The sequence below is a fragment of the Oncorhynchus mykiss genome, chromosome 4, assembly GCF_013265735.2.
Source record: "Oncorhynchus mykiss isolate Arlee chromosome 4, USDA_OmykA_1.1, whole genome shotgun sequence".
NCBI classification, from domain to species: Eukaryota; Metazoa; Chordata; class Actinopteri; order Salmoniformes; family Salmonidae; genus Oncorhynchus; species Oncorhynchus mykiss.
The window spans coordinates 37397501-37420153 of record NC_048568.1 but is presented as its reverse complement, the minus strand read 5'-3'; the positions used below and the strand labels follow the sequence as shown (position 1 = coordinate 37420153).

At 43.5% G+C, this 22653-nt stretch overlaps 2 protein-coding genes across 5 annotated transcripts in view; one reads left to right on the top strand and one right to left on the bottom strand.

The window, feature by feature from the left end:
• Positions 1-3178: 3178 nt before the first annotated feature.
• Positions 3179-17540, top strand: LOC110521095 (cyclin-K). Of its 3 annotated transcripts, XM_036976214.1 has the most exons (11): positions 3496-3618; positions 3886-3937; positions 4165-4391; positions 4545-4626; positions 5089-5220; positions 11197-11320; positions 11635-11692; positions 11839-12008; positions 14299-14501; positions 15100-15202; positions 16045-17540. In XM_036976214.1, the coding sequence occupies exons 3-11, from the start codon at positions 4204-4206 to the stop codon at positions 16581-16583; spliced, it is 1599 nt and encodes a 532-aa protein (XP_036832109.1). In that variant the 5' UTR covers positions 3496-3618; positions 3886-3937; positions 4165-4203; the 3' UTR covers positions 16584-17540. The 3 variants fall into 3 exon arrangements, with proteins under 3 accessions (XP_036832110.1, XP_036832109.1, XP_036832107.1); XM_036976215.1 differs by lacking the exons at positions 3496-3618; positions 3886-3937 and adding an exon at positions 3179-3281; XM_036976212.1 differs by lacking the exon at positions 3886-3937.
• A 590-nt stretch (positions 17541-18130) lies between these two features.
• Positions 18131-22653, bottom strand: part of LOC110522568 (coiled-coil domain-containing protein 85C-A) — a 117763-nt gene continuing 113240 nt past the window's right edge. For both annotated transcript variants that reach the window (XM_021601026.2, XM_021601025.2), the window contains exon 6: positions 18131-22653. This exon is cut by the window's right edge and continues 1760 nt beyond it. The gene's annotated coding sequence lies outside the window, so the exon portion shown is untranslated.

Below are 22653 nucleotides of genomic sequence, written 5' to 3'. Positions count from 1 at the left end.
CCTAGGACATCCACTGTGGATCGTTGTCCGAATCACGTTCCTTCCTTACTGCCATGTTTTGGCCAGGTTGAAAACAGCCTCATCCACAAAGATGAATATGTGGGGTGTTTGCCTGGCTTCAATATCCATGACTCTCTAAAATAAATACACAAGGCAACGTAAGAGTTCGGCTATTACGGTAGTCATCTTACCTGGACATATTGGTTCCTGAGTTGCTTGACTCGTTCAGCGATCATCTCAAAGTGGACAGTGTACAACTGTTTCAGGACTCTAGAAATAGTTGTTATGCTTACATTGTCTGCCAACACTCGTCCCGAATCTCTGAGTTTTATGCCATTGTTTCGGATGACCACAGCAGTGAAAATGCTACCTCTCCAGCCTGTGGGAGGTAACCGTTGGGTCCTAAGCAGAAATACAAAAACAATTACACACAAGTGGGTTTGGAGGCTTTGCTCAATTGACTTCTGTAATGTTTCAGTCAGAATGCACATCTTACCTGGTGTTTTGCTGGACATTTCTCACAATAGATGCCACTGTTGAGCATTGCAGATTTGGCTGCACTCTCAGACCAGCCTCTCTCATTGACAGACCATGATTTATTACATGATCAATTATAGTAGCCCTAATCTCATCTGAGACTACAGCTCTTGATCTTTCTCTCCCTCTCCCAGCCACTCTTCTTCCTCTGTCAGCCACTTCTCTCTCTCTGTCTGGGTCCATGTTTACATTACAGTACAGCATTATTCCTAAGATGTCTCCTTTTGTACAGATGGCAAAAAAATGGACTAACACCTGGGTAGGTGTTAAGCTACAATGGGAATCAGCTGTGGTTGATCTAATTGTTTTGATAGTATTTCATTTTTTAGATCTAGAATATACTGTATTTCAATATGGTATTACTGTAGAAATGTAGCAAATTAATGTCTTATTCAATGTTGTGTTATTTTAGGTTTTGAACTTAAGTTTAACAGTTTTGAAAAGAGTATGTAAACAATGTGCAAATTGGCCTGTCGGTACATAGTTTTGGTGGTGGTTGTGTCTGAGTGAGAAAAAAGTTCATGAAAATTGAAAGATGTAGTCACTGAATGCATTTTGTGCCAAAGCAATGAAACATGATCCACAGTTTAGCCCACACCACAGACTGCTGTTGTGTTCACTGTGCGAAGAGTTTTGAAAAAGTGACCCAAGTATTGAGAAATGGGTCCTAGCATTTGTAAAAAAATAAATTGCTTATAGAGATAGGAGTTATTATTCATGAGATGATTTACTTACTGTGTGTGTGTGTGTGTGTGTGTGTGTGTGTGTGTGTGTGTGTGTGTGTGTGTGTGTGTGTGTGTGTGTGTGTGTGTGTGTGTGTGTGTGTGTGTGTGTGTGTGTGTGTGTGTGTGTGTGTGTGTGTGTGTGCGCGTGCGTGCGTGCGTTTCCTACAGCCTAAATGACAGGTTGAGATTTCTTGCTATGGGCAAGACAATACAAAACCAGACAAGGCTTTTGACAGCACACAAGGTGACAGCTCTTCCTACAGTTAAAAGGCCTTGTCCAGGAAGGGTTTAATAGTATATGCAGAGTCCAGATTTTCATTGGGATTAAGTAGATGATTCCATGCTGTCTTTTTCTGTTTTCTGAGAGGTGGAAGAGAGCCTATTGGTGGTAGAGAGCCTATTGGTGGTAGAGAGCCTAGTGGTGGTAGAGAGCCTAGTGGCGGTAGAGAGCCTAGTGGTGGTAGAGAGCCTATTGGTGGTAGAGAGCCTATTGGTGGTAGAGAGCCTAGTGGTGGTAGAGAGCCTATTGGTGGTAGAGAGCCTAGTGGTGGTAGAGAGCCTATTGGTGGTAGAGAGCCTAGTGGTGGTAGAGAGCCTAGTGGTGGTAGAGAGCCTAGTGGTGGTAGAGAGCCTATTGGTGGTAGAGAGCCTATTGGTGGTAGAGAGCCTAGTGGTGGTAGAGAGCCTATTGGTGGTAGAGAGCCTAGTGGTGGTAGAGAGCCTAGTGGTGGTAGAGAGCCTAGTGGTGGTAGAGAGCCTAGTGGTGGTAGAGAGCCTAGTGGTGGTAGAGAGCCTAGTGGTGGTAGAGAGCCTATTGGTGGTAGAGAGCCTAGTGGTGGTAGAGAGCCTAGTGGTGGTAGAGAGCCTTGTGATGGTAGAGAGCCTATTGGTGGTAGAGAGCCTATTGGTGGTAGAGAGCCTAGTGGTGGTAGAGAGCCTATTGGTGGTAGAGAGCCTAGTGGTGGTAGATAGCCTAGTGGTGGTAGAGAGCCTAGTGGTGGTAGAGAGCCTATTGGTGGTAGAGAGCCTATTGCCACATGTTCTTATACACAAAACTATACACATTAGTTGTGACAGGAGAAATGTATCTCCTTCCTTCAACCAAATGCAGATTTCAGGAGAAAATCAAATCTGATGATATTTTTGGACTGAAACTTGAGTGATGGGGAAATCACGTTCAAGTTTCAAGTTTATTGTCCCAGCGGGCAATTGGTGTTGCAGCAGAGGAACACAATGAACCACATTGAACACATGAATTGCACAATGACATAGTTATAAGCATTTCAATGAGGGGTAAGAGTTTGAGTTTCACCATTCGAGTCAACTCTGAAATTATGAGCACAAACACATGGCCCAATATGGACTGCTGTATCAGCCAAATCTCTAAAATGTGATTGTGCACCATGACTCTGTTGTTTTTCCCACAAAAATTATAGAAAATTATGCAAACACCCATTTACCTATGAATGAATTTATTAATGCAAAGATTCATTCATGCATCCATCCATTCATGAATTCTGAATGCCCATTGAGCTCCTCCAAGTGGAGAAGTAGAGGGGTCATCAACATTAGTAGTTCTCTCTCGCCCTCTAGTGGAACATTATTGTCCACATTTATCACTATTGTGTCGTGTGTGCATAGAGAAACAGTGTAATTGCAGACAGCAATTGTGGGTGTTTTCTAATATAGGCGTTTCTTGATATCAAGTTAAACCTATTGACTACAGTCTCCTATCCTGCCACGCTAATTACCCTAACCTGCCACCTTAAATTATTCTAATCTGCTACGTAAACAAATCATCTGTGTCTGGAAACCAACCGTCTCATAACACCGGAACTGACCACGGAAACTAACCACAAACACATCAAGAAACGCCCCAGATTTCGGTCTGCAATTACACCATATTCCACGCACACAACTCCTCAAACCGGCTGGACCTTGATTTAATTTTCATTGTTAATTTTATTATTTTTCTTATCCATAAGATGAAGTGGGCGGAGAACCTTTACATTGTTTAAGGTAGAACTGAAACATTAGTTTGAAATTATCAGTCAATGTAAAAAACAAAAAAAATGCCGTTTGTACCATAAAACTTTTTGACAATTTTTTTTGACATGAATTACCCCTGTCTACGTTTGGTTTATGCACTCTTGTCTGTATATTTCTGTTTTAGAATTTGTGCTATTTTTCATAATAAAAAGAATAAAAACCCTCACCGGCATCTGACGTATAACAAAAATGGCGGCGCCCATGTTACAATGGAGACTGTTGTCGGTGACTAATTCAGTCTAAATATAAAACTATTATTTAATCGATTGTTGATATTGTTACTCATTATAAAGCCTACATGATAAAGGTAAGCGTCCTTCTTTTCAGATTTTAGACAATCTACGTTTGACATGCGTGTGTTTTGGACTGATTGAACGGTCAGGGAGTGCAAGCTAACATTAGCTAAAGTTAGTTTTACCAAGTTAGTTAGCTACAGTAGCTAACTTGCAACTTCGGCCTGAACGGTAGTTAGTTAAGTAACGTTAGCTTACAACAACGTTATTTAGCACAGGCTTTCAACTGTGGTCAGAGAGATCAAATAGATATTGTCAAAACTGTTATTTCTTCCATGTAGGTAATCCATGCCCCTCATCCTGTTAGCTACCTAGCTCTGTAGCTATAGTTAGGTAATATAAACCCTCATTTAATATTATGAATTCAATGGCTACTACCACGACGTATTTATTAGTTTAACTTCCCAAACAGTTTCTAGCTACTGTAAAATAAGATAATGACAACTTTAGCAAGCTAACTAGCAACCGATTTTCTTCATCATATATGACAATACTCTACACCATTAATTCATGCTGTCTTCGCTGTGAATCATCCCGTTTTCATCCCCCTCCTTTGACAGTCTTCTAGTTCAGCGGGTCCATCATCCTCTTCTCACCAGATGAAGGAAAACAACCACCCCTCCAGTGGTCAGGCCTTCCTTGACCATATCAAGCCATGCTGGTACTGGGACAAGAAGGACCTGGCCCACACCCCGTCACAGTCTGAGGGCCTGGACCCGGCCACAGAGGCCCGGTACCGCAGGGAGGGGGCCCGGTTCATCTTCGATGTGGGGACCAGACTCGGACTGTATCCTTTTACATGCAACCTTTGACACAGTCATGTCATAGCCTCGTCATCTGGTTGATCATTTTCTGTGTGTCAGAAAGTTAGCAAGATTTTTTAGGATTTCACCTAAAGTAATGTGGCTTTGTCGAGTTTCACCCTCAACTCTGTCCTCAGACATTATGACACCTTGGCAACAGGTATCATCTACTTCCACCGCTTCTACATGTTTCACTCTTTCAAACAGTTCCCCAGATATGTGAGTATTTACATTTGGCAGAAACTCTTATCCAAAGCGACTTACAAGGCTAGACTTTTACAATAATTTGCCTTCAACAATCAAAATAATTGTACACAGTCATGTTGTCAACTTCAATCTCAGTGGTGCATTCTTAGAGGTACTGCCTAATGTCTTGGTATTAAATAGTGTGAGACTTGTGTATTGTGTGTCTACAGGTGACAGGTGGTACTGCTTAATGTCTTGGTATTAAATAGTGTGAGACTTGTGTATTGTGTGTCTACAGGTGACAGGTGGTACTGCTTAATGTCTTGGTATTAAATAGTGTGAGACTTGTGTATTGTGTTTCTACAGGTGACAGGTGGTACTGCTTAATGTCTTGGTATTAAATTGTGTGAGACTTGTGTATTGTGTGTCTACAGGTGACAAGTGGTACTGCTTAATGTCTTGGTATTAAATCGGGTGAGACTTGTGTGTCTACAGGTGACCGGTGCGTGTTGTCTCTTCTTGGCTGGGAAAGTGGAGGAGACTCCTAAGAAATGTAAAGACATCATCAAGACGGCTCGGAGCTTACTGAACGACATACAGTTTGCCCAGTTTGGAGACGACCCAAAGGTGAGATGTGTCTTAGTTCATTCACTTCTCCCTCTGTTTGTCGGTACAGTGAAGTCCTGCTATGTTTACTGGTACACTTTCTACACGTGCTGAACCAAACTGCTGGCTTGATAATAGGCTATTATTTATTATTATCATTATTATTTAATATTTTGTCCTTTTTACGGGGTAGATCAGCTTTAATATTGCAGATACATTGAAGGACGCTAAAATCTAATTGCCCACATCATTTCCAATCCCCCATATATTTTTTTGTAAATATATACACAATCGGTCAAAAGTTTTATATACACATTGCCTTCAGAAAGTATTCAGACCCCTTGACTTTTTCCACATTTTGTTACGTTACAGCCTTATTCTAAAATTGATTAACCTCTCTGAACCACCTATCCCGGATCGTGTATAATTGTCATCAGCAACGCTGAATAGCATAGCACCTCAGTCAAATAATGTTACTAGAAAAATATTCATATTCATGAAATCACAAGTGCAATATTGCAAAACACAGTTTAGGCTTTTTGTTAATCCACCTGTCGTCTCAGATTTTGAAATTATGCTTTACAGCGAAAGCAATACAAGCGTTTGTAGGTTTATCGATCGCTCGACAAAACAATAAGTACACTTAGCATCAGGTAACTTGGTCACAAAATCAGAAAGGCAATCAAATGAATCGTTTACCTTTGATGATCTTCGGATGTTTTCTCTCACGAGACTCCCAGTTAGACAACAAATGTTCCTTTTGTTCCATAGAGATATTTTTTATATCCAAATACCTGTTAGTTTGGTGCGTTTATGCCCAGGAATCCACCGGAAAGAGCGGTCACGACAACGCAGACAAAAATTCCAAATTATATCCATAATGTCCACAGAAAAATGTCAAATGTTTTTTATAATCAATCCTCAGGTTGTTTTTCAAATATCTATTCGATAATATATCAACCGGGACAGTTGGCTTTTCACTAGGACCAGGAGTAACAATGGCCGCCTTTCTCTTTTGCGCACAACTCACTCTGAGAGCCCCCACCTATCCACTTACGCAATGTGGTCGTTCACGCTCATTCTTCAAAATAAAAGCCTGAAACTATGTCTAAAGGCTGTTGACACCTTAGCGAAGCCATAGAAGAAGGAATATGGTTGATATCCCTTTAAATGGGCAATAGGGATGCATATCAAGAGAGGTTTCAAAAACAGGGGCACATCCTGATTGGATTTTCCTCAGGCTTTAGCCTGCAATATCAGTTCTGTTTAACTCACACACAAAATTGACTGTTTTGGAAACTTTAGAGTGTTTTCTATCCTAATCTGTCAATTATATGCATATTCTAGCATCTGGTCCTGAGAAATAGGCCGTTTACTTTAGGAACGTTATTTTTCCAAACATAAAAATAGTGCCCCCTAGCTTCAAGAGGTTAAATAACAAAAACATATTCAGCAATACACACACAAATCCCATAATGAAAAAGTAAAAACAGGTTTTTAGACAGTTTTTCAAATGTATTATAAATAAAAAAAGATACCTTATTTAAATAAGTATTCAGACCCTTTGCTATGAGACTCGAAATTGAGCTCAGGTGCATCCTGTTTCCATTGATCATCCTTTTCTACAACTTAATTGGAGTCCACCTGTGGTCAATTTAAATTGATTGGACATGATTTGAAAAGGCACACACCTGTCTATATAAGGTCCCACAGTTGACAGTGCATGTCAGAGCAAAAACCCAAGCCATGAGGTCGAAGGAATTGTCCATAGAGCGCAGAGACAGGATCGTGTCGAGGCACAGATCTGGGGAAGGGTGCCAAAAAATGTGTGCAGCATTGAAGGTCCCCAGGAACATAGTGGCTTCCATCATTCTTAAATGGAAGTAGTTTGGAACCACCAAGACTCTTCCTAGAACTAACTGCATGGCTAAACTGAGCAATCAGGGGAGAAGGGCCTTGGTCAGGGAGGTGAACAAGAACCCTATAGTCACTCTTATAGCGCTCTCAAGGTCCTCTGTGGAAATGGGAGAACCTTCCAGAAGGACAACCATCTCTGCAGCACTCCACCAATCAGGCCTTTATGGTAGTGGCCGGACATAAGCCACTCCTCAGTAAAAGGCACATGACAGTCGGCTTGGAGTTTGCCAAAAGGCACCTAAAGACTCTCAGACCATGAGAAACAAGATTCTCTGTTCTGATGAAACCATGATTGAACTATTTGGCCTGAATGCCAAGCGTCACATCTGGAGGAAACCTGGCACCATCCCTACGGTGAAGAATGGTGGTGGCAGCATCATGCTGTGGGATGTATTTCAGCTGCAGGGACTGGGAGACTAGTCAGGATCAAGGGAAAGATGAACAGAGCAAAGTACAGAGAGATCCTTGATGAAAACCTGCTCAGGACCTCAGACTGGGGCGAAGGTTCACCTTCCAACAGGACAACAACCCTAAGGACACAGCCAAGACAACGCCGGAGTGGCTTTGGGACAAGTTTCTGAATGTCCTTGAGTGGCCCAGCCAGACGCCGGACTTGAACTCAATCAATCATCTCTGGAGTGACCTGGAAATAGCTATGCAGCGATGCTCCCCATCCAACCTGACAGTGCTTGAGAGGATCTGCAGAGAAGAATGGGAGAAACTCCCCAAATACAGGTGTGCCAAGCTTGTAGCCTTATTCCCAAGAATACTCAATGCTGTAATCGCTGCCGAAGGTGCTTCAACAAAGTACTGAGTGAAGGGTCTGAATACTTATGTAAATGTGACATTTCCCTTTTTTGTCGTTATGGGGTATTTTGTGTAGATTGATGAGAAATGTATATTTTTAATCAATGTTAGAACAAGGATGTAACATTTCAAAATGTGGAAAAATATGGTCAGAATACTTTCTGAAGGCCCTGTATATACTGTACGGGAGGGAGGGAGAGAGAGAGAGTGATAGACAAAGCTGCATGTGATCTTCATTTTTCAGCATTTTTTTATTTATTTTTTATTTTTTACAAAAAGATAGATTTGGAGTTAGATAAACTTGGATTTTTCGGCAGGGACATGTACAGGATGCTACCGTCCACAACATAACCACAACCACTCCAAACCTACAACCTAATTTTGGACAAAATGACCTGGATGGATTACTACTACCAAGGATTCCTTTTTCTAAGCTATACAGAGGGTTCTCTGGCAAACGTACAGTAGAGACCTGAGGACACCATCCAACCTGGAACTGAGACAGACCAGATACAACTTCAATTAGCACTGAGGTGTGAAGTGAGAGGTGTCGAGGCCTTTGAGCCCAACATGTCAGGCGTCTCACAAGCCCTCTCCCGCTGTTCAGAGACCATCCACTGGCATGTTATACAAATCTGTCTCCAAAAATAAAAGCTTCTCCCAAGTGGATGTGACACCTACTCCCTCCAGCACACAGGCACTGTTGGGGCGAGTGACTCTGAACTTAAAATGGCCCCAAGTCATTGTTTTTTATTTTTGTATTTTGCTATTTGCCTCATGACTCCTGCATGCTTTGTTGAAGATGAACTTTCTTTACCCAACCGTGGAACAGACTGTTTGTTCCCAAACTCGGGACTCTGACTCTATTGGTTACATAGATTTTTGGCATCCAATTCCAACCACCTCTCACCAGCTTTGTATTCATGTTACCTGTTGAAATTGGTGTACAATATGATCTTGTTGCCATCTAATGCACATTTAAAATGTCATAAATCAGCACTGCAGAGCTCTCCCTGTCCTCTGCCGTGCCTTGACTGTATTACTGCTGATGATATCTGGAAATGTGCATGTACACCCTGACCCATCTACTGTTCCTAGCCCCAATTCTGACTTGTGCTCTGATATCTGTTTCACTGATTTCTGCTCTCGTAAAAGCCTGGGTTTCCTGCACGTTAACACTAGAAGCTTATTACCTAAAATGGATCAATTGAAAGTACACAGCTCCAAACCAGATGTGTTGGTCAGTACTGAGACGTGGTTAAGGAACAGTGTTTTGAATACTGATAACTTTTCTGGTTACAGTCTTTTTCGGCACCGGCCTGTACCCCACCTGCCCTAAAGCTCTCTCCTGGCCCCTTAAACTAAGTCTGAATTTGTCCTGCTAGGGGACCTAAACTGGGACATACTTAAACTACCTGACCAAGTCCTGAAGCAATGGGACTCCCTAAATCTTCCTCAGATTATTAGCAATCACACAAGGTATGATTCCAAACACCCACAAAAGGCTACTCTCCTTGATGTTATCTTCACAAATAATCCTGATAGGTATCAGTCTGGTGTTTTCTGTAGTGATCACTGTTTTACAGCCTGTGTTCGTAACGGCTGCTCAGTGAAACGACCTGTCCTGATTTGTCATAGACACTTGGTAAAAAAAACTTTAATGAGCAAGCCTTCCTTCATGAACTGGCCTCTGTAAATTGGTATAAAATCAGCTTGATCAACACTGTCAATCTGTCGAAGACACTTGGACCCTATATTTTTGATATTTTCAGTGGGATTGTTAACAAACTCTCCCCCATAAAGAAAATTAGAATTAAAAACAGGTTCAGCCCCTGGTTCGACCGTCATCTGGCAGAGTTACTCCACCTCAAGAATTCCATTTGGCGAAAGGCTCGGCACACCCATACTCAGGCCGACTGGCTCTCATTCAGGCAAATGAGAAATAAGTGCACTCAGGCTATCCGGAAGGCCAAAGTTCGTTACTTTAAGGAGCAGTTCTCTCTCTGTGGGTTTAGCACATGGCTGAGCTCTTTAATCACCACTTCATTAAGTCAGGATTCCTATTTGACTCAGCCATGCCTCCTTGCCCGTCCAACATTTCCTCGTCTCCCACCCCTTCTAATGTGACTAGCCCCGATGCTCCTCCCTATTTTTCACCTGCCCTGCTACAAAGTTTCTCCCTGCAGGTGGTCACTGAATTGCTAAATTAGTTGCTAAATGAACTCCTTAAACTTGACCCCCCAAAAAACATCTGGGTCAGATAGTTTAGACCCTTTCTCAAGGTTGCTGTCCCTATCATCACCACGCCTATCTCTGACCTTTAACCTGTCTCTCCTCTCTGGGGAGGTTTCCATTGCTTGGAAGGCAGCCACGATCCATCCTTTATTTAAAGGGTGAGATCAAGCTGATCTTAACTGTGATAGGCCTATTTCTATTTTGCCTTGTTTATCAAACGTGTTGGAAAAACTTGTCATCTCTTCTATTTGCCATATATTTTTAACTGTGCTGTTTCACAGAAGTTCTGAACCTATACACATTTTACAGACACAGTGTGTTTTACAGTTGATATCTTGTTGTTTATTAGTCCCAACCTTCAGCTCCATTCAACCCCTCCCATCCATCTATTAACACCATCCATTTTGGATTTATATTTGCCATATATTTTTCAGCTGTGCTGTGATGCTTCACAAGTTCTGAAACTTTCTAGCAGATTCTACGGATTGCAAATTTTATATATTAATATATATATATATATATATATATATATATATATATATATATATATATATATATATATATATATATATATATATATATATATATATATATATATATATATATATATATATATTTTTTGCTAAAATTATTATATTCTTGATCGTTTTGACTATTATTTTTCAGATCACCCAGTATTGCTATCTGCAGAGTTAGCTATAGATAAATGTCATAATTCTTCAGCCATTCCTGGACCTGTGACCAAAAACAAGCTACATATGGACCAAAATAAATGATCTAATGACTCTGTCTCTTTACAGCAAAATATGTGGAGCTGGGAAGGTTATATCCCCCGTAAATATAACATTCTATTGTTGGCAATAATTTAGTTTTAATAGGCTATACTTTTCACATTGTCCTTTTCAGCACAGTTCTCTCAATTATGTTTGAATGCTTAACCAGGCCAGCTCAGTACAGCTCGGTTTGATAGTAGTGTGAAAAGCCCTTGTGTGTTTTCTTTACTTTATGCTCTTGCTTGGGTCCTGGGATGTATCCTAGGATTTTCGCCATCAACAGGAAGAGGTTATGGTGCTAGAGAGGATCCTGCTACAGACGATCAAGTTTGACCTGCAAGTGGAACACCCTTACATGTTCCTGCTGCGATACGCCAAACAGCTCAAAGGTCTGAGCGGTGTTTCTATCTTAGTTTGACTTCATTTCCAACTGTCATCTCCAAGTCTTTATGTTGAAGTGGTTACTAGTATCCTTTAAGTTGTCTCCTCTCCAAATAGCACTAGTGATTCATGTTTTTTGACCTTGAAAACATCCAGGTTCTGTCTTGGCCACACCAGACAATGATGTGTCCCTCCCTCTCTCTCCCTCCCTCTCTCTCTCTCTCCCTCCCTCCCTCCCTCCCTCCCTCCCTCCCTCCCTCCCTCCCTCCCTCCCTCCCTTATGCAATTGTGGAAAAACAGCGTTTATTTTTTATTTTTCTAGGTGACAAAACCAAAGTTCAGAAGCTGGTGCAGATGGCCTGGACCTTCGTCAACGACAGGTGAGCCAAACATAACACCAGAAGTCCTTATTTCCTTTTTCCTGTCACCTTCTCATCTTACAATTTTCATGGAATAGTATTGTAGGACTGTATTTAGCTCCAGATCTCTACGGTTCTCTCTGTTCCTACCTCTCTCTCCCCCCCAGTCTGTGCACCATGCTGTCCCTGCAGTGGGAACCAGAGATCATAGCTGTAGCAGTCATGTACCTGGCTGGACGACTGTGTAAGTTTGACCTCCAGGAGTGGACGTCCAAGCAGTCGTCACGACGATGGTGGGAGCAGTTTGTCCAGGACGTCCCAGTGGAGCTGCTGGAAGGTATGACGTCAAGGTTACGTCTTTGTCTCTTTGCATTGTTACACTTCCCTGACACACATTTTAAGACGGTGACTCCCAAAAGCAGTCTTGCCCCATTTTTAAAGCGTCTTGACTGGCTGCATCACTGCTTGGCATCTGGGCCGGCAGGTAGCTTAGTGGGCCAGTAACCGAAAGGTTGCAGGATCGAATCCCTGAGCTGACAAGTTAAAAATCTGTCGTTCTGAACAAGGGGCACAAGGCACTGTTCCCCGGTAGGCCGTCCATTGTGAACAAGAATTTGTTCTTAACTGACTTGTCTAGTTAAAGGTTCAATTAAACATTTTTTAAATAAAAAAAATATATATTATCTGTATATCACTGGGGCCGAGCTGCCTGCCATCCAGGACCTCTATACCAGGCGGTGTCAGAGGAAGGCCCTAATAATTGTCAGACCCCAGCCACCCTAGTCATAGACTGTTCTCTCTACTACCGCATTGCAAGCGGTACCGATGCACCAAGTTTGGAACAAACAGGATGAACTTCTACCCCCATAAATAGTTAACCAAATAGTTACCCAAAATATCTGCACTGACCCTTTTTGCACAAACTCTTTAGACTTATCACGTACACTGCTGCTACTGTTCATCATGTTGCCAGGTCACTTTATCCCTACTTATGGTGTAATGGTTACAAGTTCTGCTCATGTTCCTACTCCTATTGAGTCCTATTCATCCCTTAACGCTAGTCAGCATCTAGGAGAAATGAAAAGAACTGTAGCTCTGTCCAATCTGTACAGGCACATCATACCTAACCCCTGTCCAATCTGTACAGGCACATCATACCTAACCCCTGTCCAATCTGTACAGGCACATCACACCTAACCCCTGTCCAATCTGTACAGGCACATCACACCTAACCCCTGTCCAATCTGTACAGGCACATCACACCTAACCCCTGTCCAATCTGTACAGGCACATCACACCTAACCCCTGTCCAATCTGTACAGGCACATCACACCTAACCCCTGTCCAATCTGTACAGGCACATCACACCTAACCCCTGTCCAATCTGTACAGGCACATCACACCTAACCCCTGTCCAATCTGTACAGGCACATCACACCTAACCCCTGTCCAATCTGTACAGGCACATCACACCTAACCCCTGTCCAATCTGTACAGGCACATCACACCTAACCCCTGTCCAATCTGTACAGGCACATCACACCTAACCCCTGTCCAATCTGTACAGGCACATCATACCTAACCCCTGTCCAACCTGTACAGGCACATCACACCTAACCCCTGTCCAATCTGTACAGGCACATCATACCTAACCCCTGTCCAATCTGTACAGGCACATCATACCTAACCCCTGTCCAATCTGTACAGGCACATCATACCTAACCCCTGTCCAATCTGTACAGGCACATCACACCTAACCCCTGTCCAATCTGTACAGGCACATCATACCTAACCCCTGTCCAATCTGTACAGGCACATCATACCTAACCCCTGTCCAATCTGTACAGGCACATCACACCTAACCCCTGTCCAACCTGTACAGGCACATCACACCTAACCCCTGTCCAATCTGTACAGGCACATCATACCTAACCCCTGTCCAATCTGTACAGGCACATCACACCTAACCCCTGTCCAATCTGTACAGGCACATCATACCTAACCCCTGTCCAATCTGTACAGGCACATCATACCTAACCCCTGTCCAATCTGTACAGGCACATCATACCTAACCCCTGTCCAATCTGTACAGGCACATCATACCTAACCCCTGTCCAATCTGTACAGGCACATCATACCTAACCCCTGTCCAATCTGTACAGGCACATCATACCTAACCCCTGTCCAATCTGTACAGGCACATCATACCTAACCCCTGTCCAATCTGTACAGGCACATCATACCTAACCCCTGTCCAATCTGTACAGGCACATCATACCTAACCCCTGTCCAATCTGTACAGGCACATCATACCTAACCCCTGTCCAATCTGTACAGGCACATCACACCTAACCCCTGTCCAATCTGTACAGGCACATCACACCTAACCCCTGTCCAACCTGTACAGGCACATCACACCTAACCCCTGTCCAATCTGTACAGGCACATCATACCTAACCCCTGTCCAATCTGTACAGGCACATCATACCTAACCCCTGTCCAATCTGTACAGGCACATCACACCTAACCCCTGTCCAATCTGTACAGGCACATCACACCTAACCCCTGTCCAATCTGTACAGGCACATCACACCTAACCCCTGTCCACTGCTGTCATCTCGTCCTAGACATCTGTCATCAGATCCTGGACTTGTACTCCCAGGGGAAGACCCCCATCCCCTCGGGTCTGGAGCAGGAGACCAAGCAGAGAGGACCCCCCCAGCCCCCTGGTCCAGCCCCCCCACAGCCTCCAGGGGATGTCCCACTACCCCCGCCACCCAAGAGGATCTCCCCCCAAGGCAGCCCCCCACGCCATCCGAAACGCTCACATGTGAGTGATGGTAGCGTGTCTTTGTATTTGTCAGCTGGTGACATGTGCAATTTAATTTTCTGTGGATCAATAATGTTTAATTATATAATGTATCTGAGTAGTATACATGACTAACACGATAGGTATTAGATGATACCCTGGTATAAACAGTATATTTTGAAATACTGACAGTATGATTTATAACTAAGTTAAGTATAACTATCAGAAATCTAATATGTGTTAAATACATGATATCCAAGTCAGGTGTCCAGCTATGCATGTGGTTTGCTAACCTGTTAGCTAAGTGGCTCTATGTTAAGATCAAGCTTCTTGGTCACAGCAGAGACATTCAACCCCCCCCTCCTGGATCAAGATCCCTGTTGCCTAAATAGTTTTGTGCGTAATGGCGCCCCCCTGTGTGCACATTCTGTAATACCATGCACCCCGGTATGGTACAGAGACGGTATGAAAATGTGGACACTGCCCAACCCTAACAGATAACCCCCCGATAACAGCTTGTGTGTAGTTGGTAGTTTTCATTCCTCAAGTGGTCTAGTTGAACGAGGAGCGTGTGTGCCTGCTTGAAGCAGCAGGGTATTCTTTCTTTCTGTTTTGTCAGACCTCTCCAAAAGAGGAACCTAAACCTCCAGAACAAGTGGGTTCTAAGATTCCACGATTGGAGAACCCTATGCCCCCCCTGCCCGCTTCACAACCGCTGCCTGGTGAGTGTCTTACTACTCAGTAGGTTACTCATTATATGCATAACCGCAGTAGCTAGTGAGAGAGAATCTGGCCTGTTGTCATATGATGGATGAAGTGGTATCTTTATGTTGTGTGTTTTAATGATGGACATGGGTTTTGGTGAGAGGCTGCTTAGAGCACAACAGGCCTTCTTTAGAATCCTGGTTATGTAACTAACAGTCCAGTCAGAACAGACCACTCCCTCCCTACCTCCTGCCCTCTGACCAGTCTGTTTACTGCTTCAACTTGTTAATGAGCACTTCACAGGAAGTGTGTATCTATCTATGGTATTACTAGGAATTCTTTACGGTTTTTAAAGTGACAGTTGGGTCTCTAAAGTGCTGTCTCGTTGAACAGGAATGTCAAAGCTTTCAGCCCTATGATTGTTGACCTTACTTCACTTCTCTCTCTCTTTCTCTCCCCTCTCTCTTTCTCTCTCTCTCCCCTTTCTCTCTCTCTCTCCCCTTTCTCTCTCTCTCCCCTTTCTCTCTCTCTCTCTCTCCCCTTTCTCTCTCTCTCCCCTTTCTCTCTCTCTCCCCTTTCTCTCTCTCTCTCTCTCCCCTTTCTCTCTCTCTCTCTCTCCCCTTTCTTTCTCTCTCTCTCTCCCCTTTCTCTCTCTCTCTCTCCCCTTTCTTTCTCTCTCTCTCCCCCTTCTCTCTCTCCCCTCTTCTCTCTCTCCCCTTTCTCTCTCCCCTTTCTTTCTCTCTCTCTCCCCCTTCTCTCTCTTCTCTCTCCCCTCTTCTCTCTCTCCACTTTCTTTCTCTCGCTTCGTTCTCTCCCCTCTCCTTCACTCTCTCTTTCTCTCTCTTCTCTCTCCTCTCAGATCGTAAGGCTCCCCCAGTGCCTCCTGAAGCTGAGCCAGCCGCGGGTAGCGAGCCCGTTCCCCCTCCCCCCTCTCACGCGCCACCCCCCCACCAGCCCCCTCCCCTGCCCCACCGCCCCCCTCCTCCTCCTCCCTCTAGTTACATCATGGGAATGTCCACCTCTAGCTCCTACATGTCAGGGGAAGGCTTCCAGAGCCTTCAGTCTATAATGAAGACAGGGGAACCATCCTACCCCCCCATGCCCCCCAACTATGGTCCCCCCATGCCCTATCATCCTCATGTCTACCCCAACGCTCCACCCCCTGGCCCCCCACCCAGCGCCTACCCACCCCCCAACCTGCCCCCTCCCTCCCCGGCCTACCCTCCACCAGGCTACAACTACCCTGAATACCCCCCTCCACGCATGCCCCCAGGACACGGGGTGCCACCTCCGGGGATGGGCATGCCTCCTGGGGGGTACCCTCCACCGCCAGGCCAGCCCCAGGTGCCCCTGCCACCCCCTGGCATGCCAATGAATCGTGGGGGATGGATGAGATGAAATGAGGAGAGAGGGAAGGATGAAAGAGTGACAAGTAGAGGAATGTCTGAAGCTAACAGTACACTTCCTGTTGTGCATAACTTTAGCTGGGTCGTGGTCATTAGTCACCAAATGGAAGAAACTGACTACTGAGGGACTACCTGCACTTGTCCAATAAGAAATGCTAATTTTCGTTTCTGTTGCAAAACTGTTTGGTACACTGTGTCCTAATGAATACAACCCTGGAGTCCACTGGAGATGTCAACAAAGAAAGGATTTTTACCTCAGAGAGCCATGTCTGTTGTTCTACATTGTCTTGGCTGCTTGTGGAATCCCAGGCATGTAAAGGTTACGACCCCTGGAACCTGTCCTGCCATTCTGTAGAGATTCTATCAGTTCCACATTCCATGTGGTTCCTTTTGAGAAAGACGAGGCAGATAATATTGAAGTCTTAACATGGTTGAACATATTTTGAGACGCGCTGAAAGGAAATACAATTTATATTTAGACGGAAGGTTCGAATGATGCAATAAAACCTGCTTGTTTTTGCTTTAATTTTTATTCTGCATCGAAAAAGGATATATTTTCAGTGCTGTGATAACTTGTGTATGTGTGTGGAGAACAAGTTGGGTTGAGCGCAGAAAATACCAAACACATTTTTTGTATTTTTATTTAGCTGTGTTGGTCTGTAAGATGTACTGGACTGGATGTAACGTGTGTTATATCAGGAATAGCACTTCCACTGTTACGGTCATGAGCTGAAAGACACCGGTAACCCATACCTGGCTCTGAACAGCCGGTGGATAGGACCCTGGACAGGCAGGAGTGTATTTGTACATGATTAAGTTACTAGGTCTAGACAGCTCATATCCTTAGTTAATCAGGCTTTACTTTAATACAATTGCGTTCTCCCTCCCTACACACCCACACTTGCTTTTGTGTCTCACAGGCACTCGGGATAATAAAATAAGTATAAACTAGTGTATAAACTAAACTTGTCTCTGTTTAGTCTGTGTTGAATTAGTCTAGTATGTGGAATCCTGGTGATTGAGGCTAGTGGTGTGTTCTTGACAGTATTAAGGTCAGGTCAGGTTCAAATTGTCTGATTTACAGTCAGCTTAACTGTTTTGTCTACTGACACCCCTCACCACAACCACACATTTACTGACCAGTGGCTTAAACGGTACCCGTGTTAACTTTGTTTTCCCCAATACCGTTGATCCACTTTGAAATGTTATTCTGTTTTCTCAGCAAAATACTGTACATTCAACAGCTTTACCAGCAGAGGGCAGATTTGCTCAAGTTCTGAATTCATGTTAATGTATCATTTTAGCAGGAGCAATTAGGGTTATGTGCCTTGCTCAAGGGCACATTGACAGATTACACATGGTCGGGTCGTGGGTTCGAACCAGAAACCTTTCAGTTACTGTCCCAACTCTCTTAACTGCTAGGCTACCTGCCACCCTGTCAGTTCTTCAGTACAGAAGGGTTCGTAGGTGTTGTTTAGTGTTAATCAGTGGGCTCAAGTCAGCGTTTCCTCCCACATTAACTCAGAGAAGACACAGAACTACAAAGAAAGTTTATTTATTTTTCTTCCCAAAATCATCTCTGGCCTAGTACATTTATTCATCCTTTTAGAGTATCTATCTGGTCTCAGCTAAATTCATGAAAAAAACACTTACTTTACAGTAATGCTAGTAACTACAGGAGTAGTTAGCACTAACACTAGGTTTGTGTCTGAAATGGCACCCTGTTCCCTATATAGTGCACTACTTTTGTCTAGGTTAAGCACAACGCCGTGGTCAAAAGTAATGCACTAGGGCAGGGTTTCCCAAACTCGGTCCCGGGGCCCACCCTGGTACACGTTTTGGTTTTTGCCATAGCACTACACAGCTGATTCAAATAATTGATGATGAGTTGGTTATTTGAATCGAACTGTGTAGTGCTACAGTAAACATCAAACCGTGCACCCGGGTTGGAGTCTGGGAAACTCCTGCGCTAGGGAATAGGGTGATATTTCATATGCATACCAGGTTCATCATGTCTTCTGGTTTAGCACATACACAGAAGTTGTTTTAAAACACAGGTTCCAAATCAAACTCCCGTGCAGAGAAAAACATGGCACAAAATGCCAGACTGAAAGATATTCCAAATCATCTCCTCTCATAGCTCCAAATCAGTTGTTCTAGAAAAAAATGACACTTCAAAAAACTCTATTCTTTGATTTTATTTTTTGTACTAGACCCCATTAGCGAGAACCGAGGCAGAACCGTGAGATCGTACAGTCTGAAGCCTCAATGATGTTCTAATTAGGAACAAGAAATACTAGTGTCAGGAGAGGTTGAGCTGTCAATCAGTGACTTATTAACCAATTACCCAATCAAAAGACTTGGATACCAATCAAAATCCCCCGATAGGTTAAAATCATAAACGGGCCAATAACATGGCAGCCCTATAATGGGAGAGCTCTTATCTAAACACATGGCAATGAACAGTTTGATCATAACAGTACTTATTTCATCTGACTTCGTCAAGGAATAACTCGTTAAAATGTATCGAAAAACATCTAAGGGAAGACTTGCTCTTTCTCACATTCCAACAGAAAATACTTTTACAAAACATGCACAGTTCACTGCTGAAACTCATCTCCTGGATTCACCATGGCTAAAAAGCGTAATTAATATTATGCTAATTGAAAAAATATAAACCATTCCATTTATTTTGTAGCTTTCAATAAAAATGGTGTTGTACACTAGTTTGATTAGTAGTTATTACAGTAGATAGCCAAATTAGTCTGATCTTCCCTTTATGACAGAAGCATGAAAGCCTTTTTAAATTTCACAGAATATTTCTGAAACATTATTTAATACGAAATGAATGCAAGCAAATGTGTTCCGCAGTCTCCAGCCCTGTATGAAGCAGGTGTCCTCAGTCCGTTTACAGAGAACTACAGTATACAGCCTGACCAACAGAAAGAAAGACTACAAACCATCCTGTCTTCAGAGTCACAGATGAAGAGTTGGGGTAAAGCTCTCCGTTATTTCCCAACCTGAGAAATATGATTGTCTTACACAACGGTGTCCATTTTAGTTAAAACATTTTTTTAAAACATTTTCCTCTAAAAAATAAGATCGCTCCATTGACTCTTGGCTGAGGCAGTTTCGATTCCAAATGGCCTTGATGCGTTTGAAGAGATAAAATAATAATTTGTTAAACCAAAATACAGTAAACAAATGAGTGGTTACCATAGAAACAGCCCTATTTACGGTTCGACTGAGTGCTTTTGTAAAACATAAAACCCATAAAACAGTCAATTTCATCACATGGTCAACCTAGAATAATAACAAACAAAAAGTCTAAATAAACGATAAACAATAATGCTATGTCTTTATACATATTTTACACAGGTTTTTAAAAGTGATCTCTATAGTTTTGTGTTAATAATAGACATCTCTTATGAGCACAGGGCGCTAGGTATGTACGTCACAGTGGGTAACACAAATTAACACTTTGGACGCTAATGATAATTATTCTAATGCTAGCATTAGCTAATGCTAATTATGCTAATCAACCAGAGAGACAAAACTGACAGAGAAGCTAACTGTTTTTTTATGGGAAGTACTATGAAGGAGTGGGATGACATTGTTCCTAGACACTGATCCACAGTCAGTTCTGTATGTGACCTCTAAATGCTCAAGATCGGGGTTGAAGGAGAGTGAAGCTGATCCTAGATCTGTGCATACGAGACACTTGTAACCCAAAACGTACTATCTAACCATATCTGATGTTATCACATCGTTACTTTTGGGGACGTTTGGGGATTTTTTTTTTAATCTCACATGTTCCCCTGGGCCTGAAGCTCTGCTATAGTAACCATGCAGCTCTACCTGAAGCTCTGCTATAGTAACCATGCAGCTCTACCTGAAGCTCTGCTACAGTAACCATGCAGCTCTACCTGAAGCTCTACTATAGTAACCGTGCAGCTCTACCTAAAGCCCTGCTATAGTAACCATGCAGCTCTACCTGAAGCCCTGCTACAGTAACCATGCAGCTCTACCTGAAGCTCTGCTATAGTAACCATGCAGCTCTACCTAAAGCCCTGCTATAGTAACCATGCAGCTCTACCTGAAGCCCTGCTACAGTAACCATGCAGCTCTACCTGAAGCCCTGCTATAGTAACCATGCAGCTCTACCTGAAGCCCTGCTATAGTAACCATGCAGCTCTACCTGAAGCCCTGCTATAGTAACCATGCAGCTCTACCTGAAGCCCTGCTATAGTAACCATGCAGCTCTACCTGAAGCTCTGCTATAGTAACCATGCAGCTCTACCCTGAAGCTCTGCTATAGTAACCATGCAGCTCTACCTGAAGCCCTGCTATAGTAACCATGCAGCTCTACCTGAAGCCCTGCTACAGTAACCATGCAGCTCTACCTGAAGCCCTGCTACAGTAACCATGCAGCTCTACCTGAAGCCCTGCTATAGTAACCATGCAGCTCTACCTGAAGCCCTGCTATAGTAACCATGCAGCTCTACCTGAAGCCCTGCTATAGTAACCATGCAGCTCTACCTGAAGCCCTGCTACAGTAACCATGCAGCTCTACCTGAAGCTCTGCTACAGTAACCATGCAGCTCTACCTGAAGCCCTGCTATAGTAACCATGCAGCTCTACCTGAAGCTCTGCTACAGTAACCATGCAGCTCTACCTGAAGCCCTGCTATAGTAACCATGCAGCTCTACCTGAAGCCCTGCTACAGTAACCATGCAGCTCTACCTGAAGCTCTGCTACAGTAACCATGCAGCTCTACCTGAAGCCCTGCTACAGTAACCATGCAGTTCTACCTGAAGCCCTGCTATAGTAACCATGCAGCTCTACCTGAAGCTCTGCTATGGTAACCATGCAGCTCTACCTAAAGCCCTGCTATAGTAACCATGCAGCTCTACCTGAAGCCCTGCTATAGTAACCATGCAGCTTTACTTGAAGCCCTGCTACAGTAACCATGCAGCTCTACCTGAAGCCCTGCTACAGTAACCATGCAGCTCTACCTGAAGCCCTGCTATAGTAACCATGCAGCTCTACCTGAAGCCCTGCTACAGTAACCATGCAGCTCTACCTAAAGCCCTGCTATAGTAACCATGCAGCTCTACCTGAAGCCCTGCTATAGTAACCATGCAGCTCTACCTGAAGCCCTGCTATAGTAACCATGCAGCTCTACCTGAAGCCCTGCTATAGTAACCATGCAGCTCTACCTGAAGCCCTGCTATAGTAACCATGCAGCTCTACCTAAAGCCCTGCTATAGTAACCATGCAGCTCTACCTGAAGCCCTGCTATAGTAACCATGCAGCTCTACCTGAAGCCCTGCTATAGTAACCATGCAGCTCTACCTGAAGCCCTGCTATAGTAACCATGCAGCTCTACCTGAAGCCCTGCTATAGTAACCATGCAGCTCTACCTGAAGCCCTGCTATAGTAACCATGCAGCTCTACCTGAAGCTCTGCTATAGTAACCATGCAGCTCTACCTAAAGCCCTGCTATAGTAACCATGCAGCTCTACCTGAAGCCCTGCTATAGTAACCATGCAGCTCTACTGGTTTACAGTGACACTGGTCCTATTCTAGGGAACTTCTTATAGAGCTCATCTGGGTTTCTATTCAGCATCAAACAATACAAAAGGGCCCAAGTTCCCAAGAGCATCTAAAGGCATCGTTAGTAACTTCGTAGGAGCATCGTTAAATCTCAAGAGCTGTTTCCCAAAACCAACGTTACTAAAATTGTACTTGAAAACCGCTTGTTATTTACTGACTGCATCAGACTGCTTGGCGTGTGAACAGCAAAGTACATCGTTAGATACCGACCGCGTCACTTTATACACAGAAAAACTCCACTAAACAAAGAATCAAGATGTTTATCCGTCTCTCTGTGTGACCGCCGAAAACTTCAGAACCAAGTTGAGTACAAATACAAAGTTGCCAATGTCTCTGCAATTAATACAAACAAGTGAAGGAAAAAAATATGCTTCAAATGAAATGAGACATACTGCATTAACAGATAAATAGCCCACCTACAGAATATACTATATATTGTATTTCGA

Bases quoted from the DNA above. Each gene is read 5' to 3' on its own strand.
- LOC110521095 (XM_036976212.1), top strand. The intron at 5,221-11,196 runs GTGAGATGTGTC...GATGTATCCTAG, and splicing joins AGTTTGGAGACGACCCAAAG to GATTTTCGCCATCAACAGGA. The intron at 11,321-11,634 runs GTCTGAGCGGTG...TTATTTTTCTAG, and splicing joins ATACGCCAAACAGCTCAAAG to GTGACAAAACCAAAGTTCAG.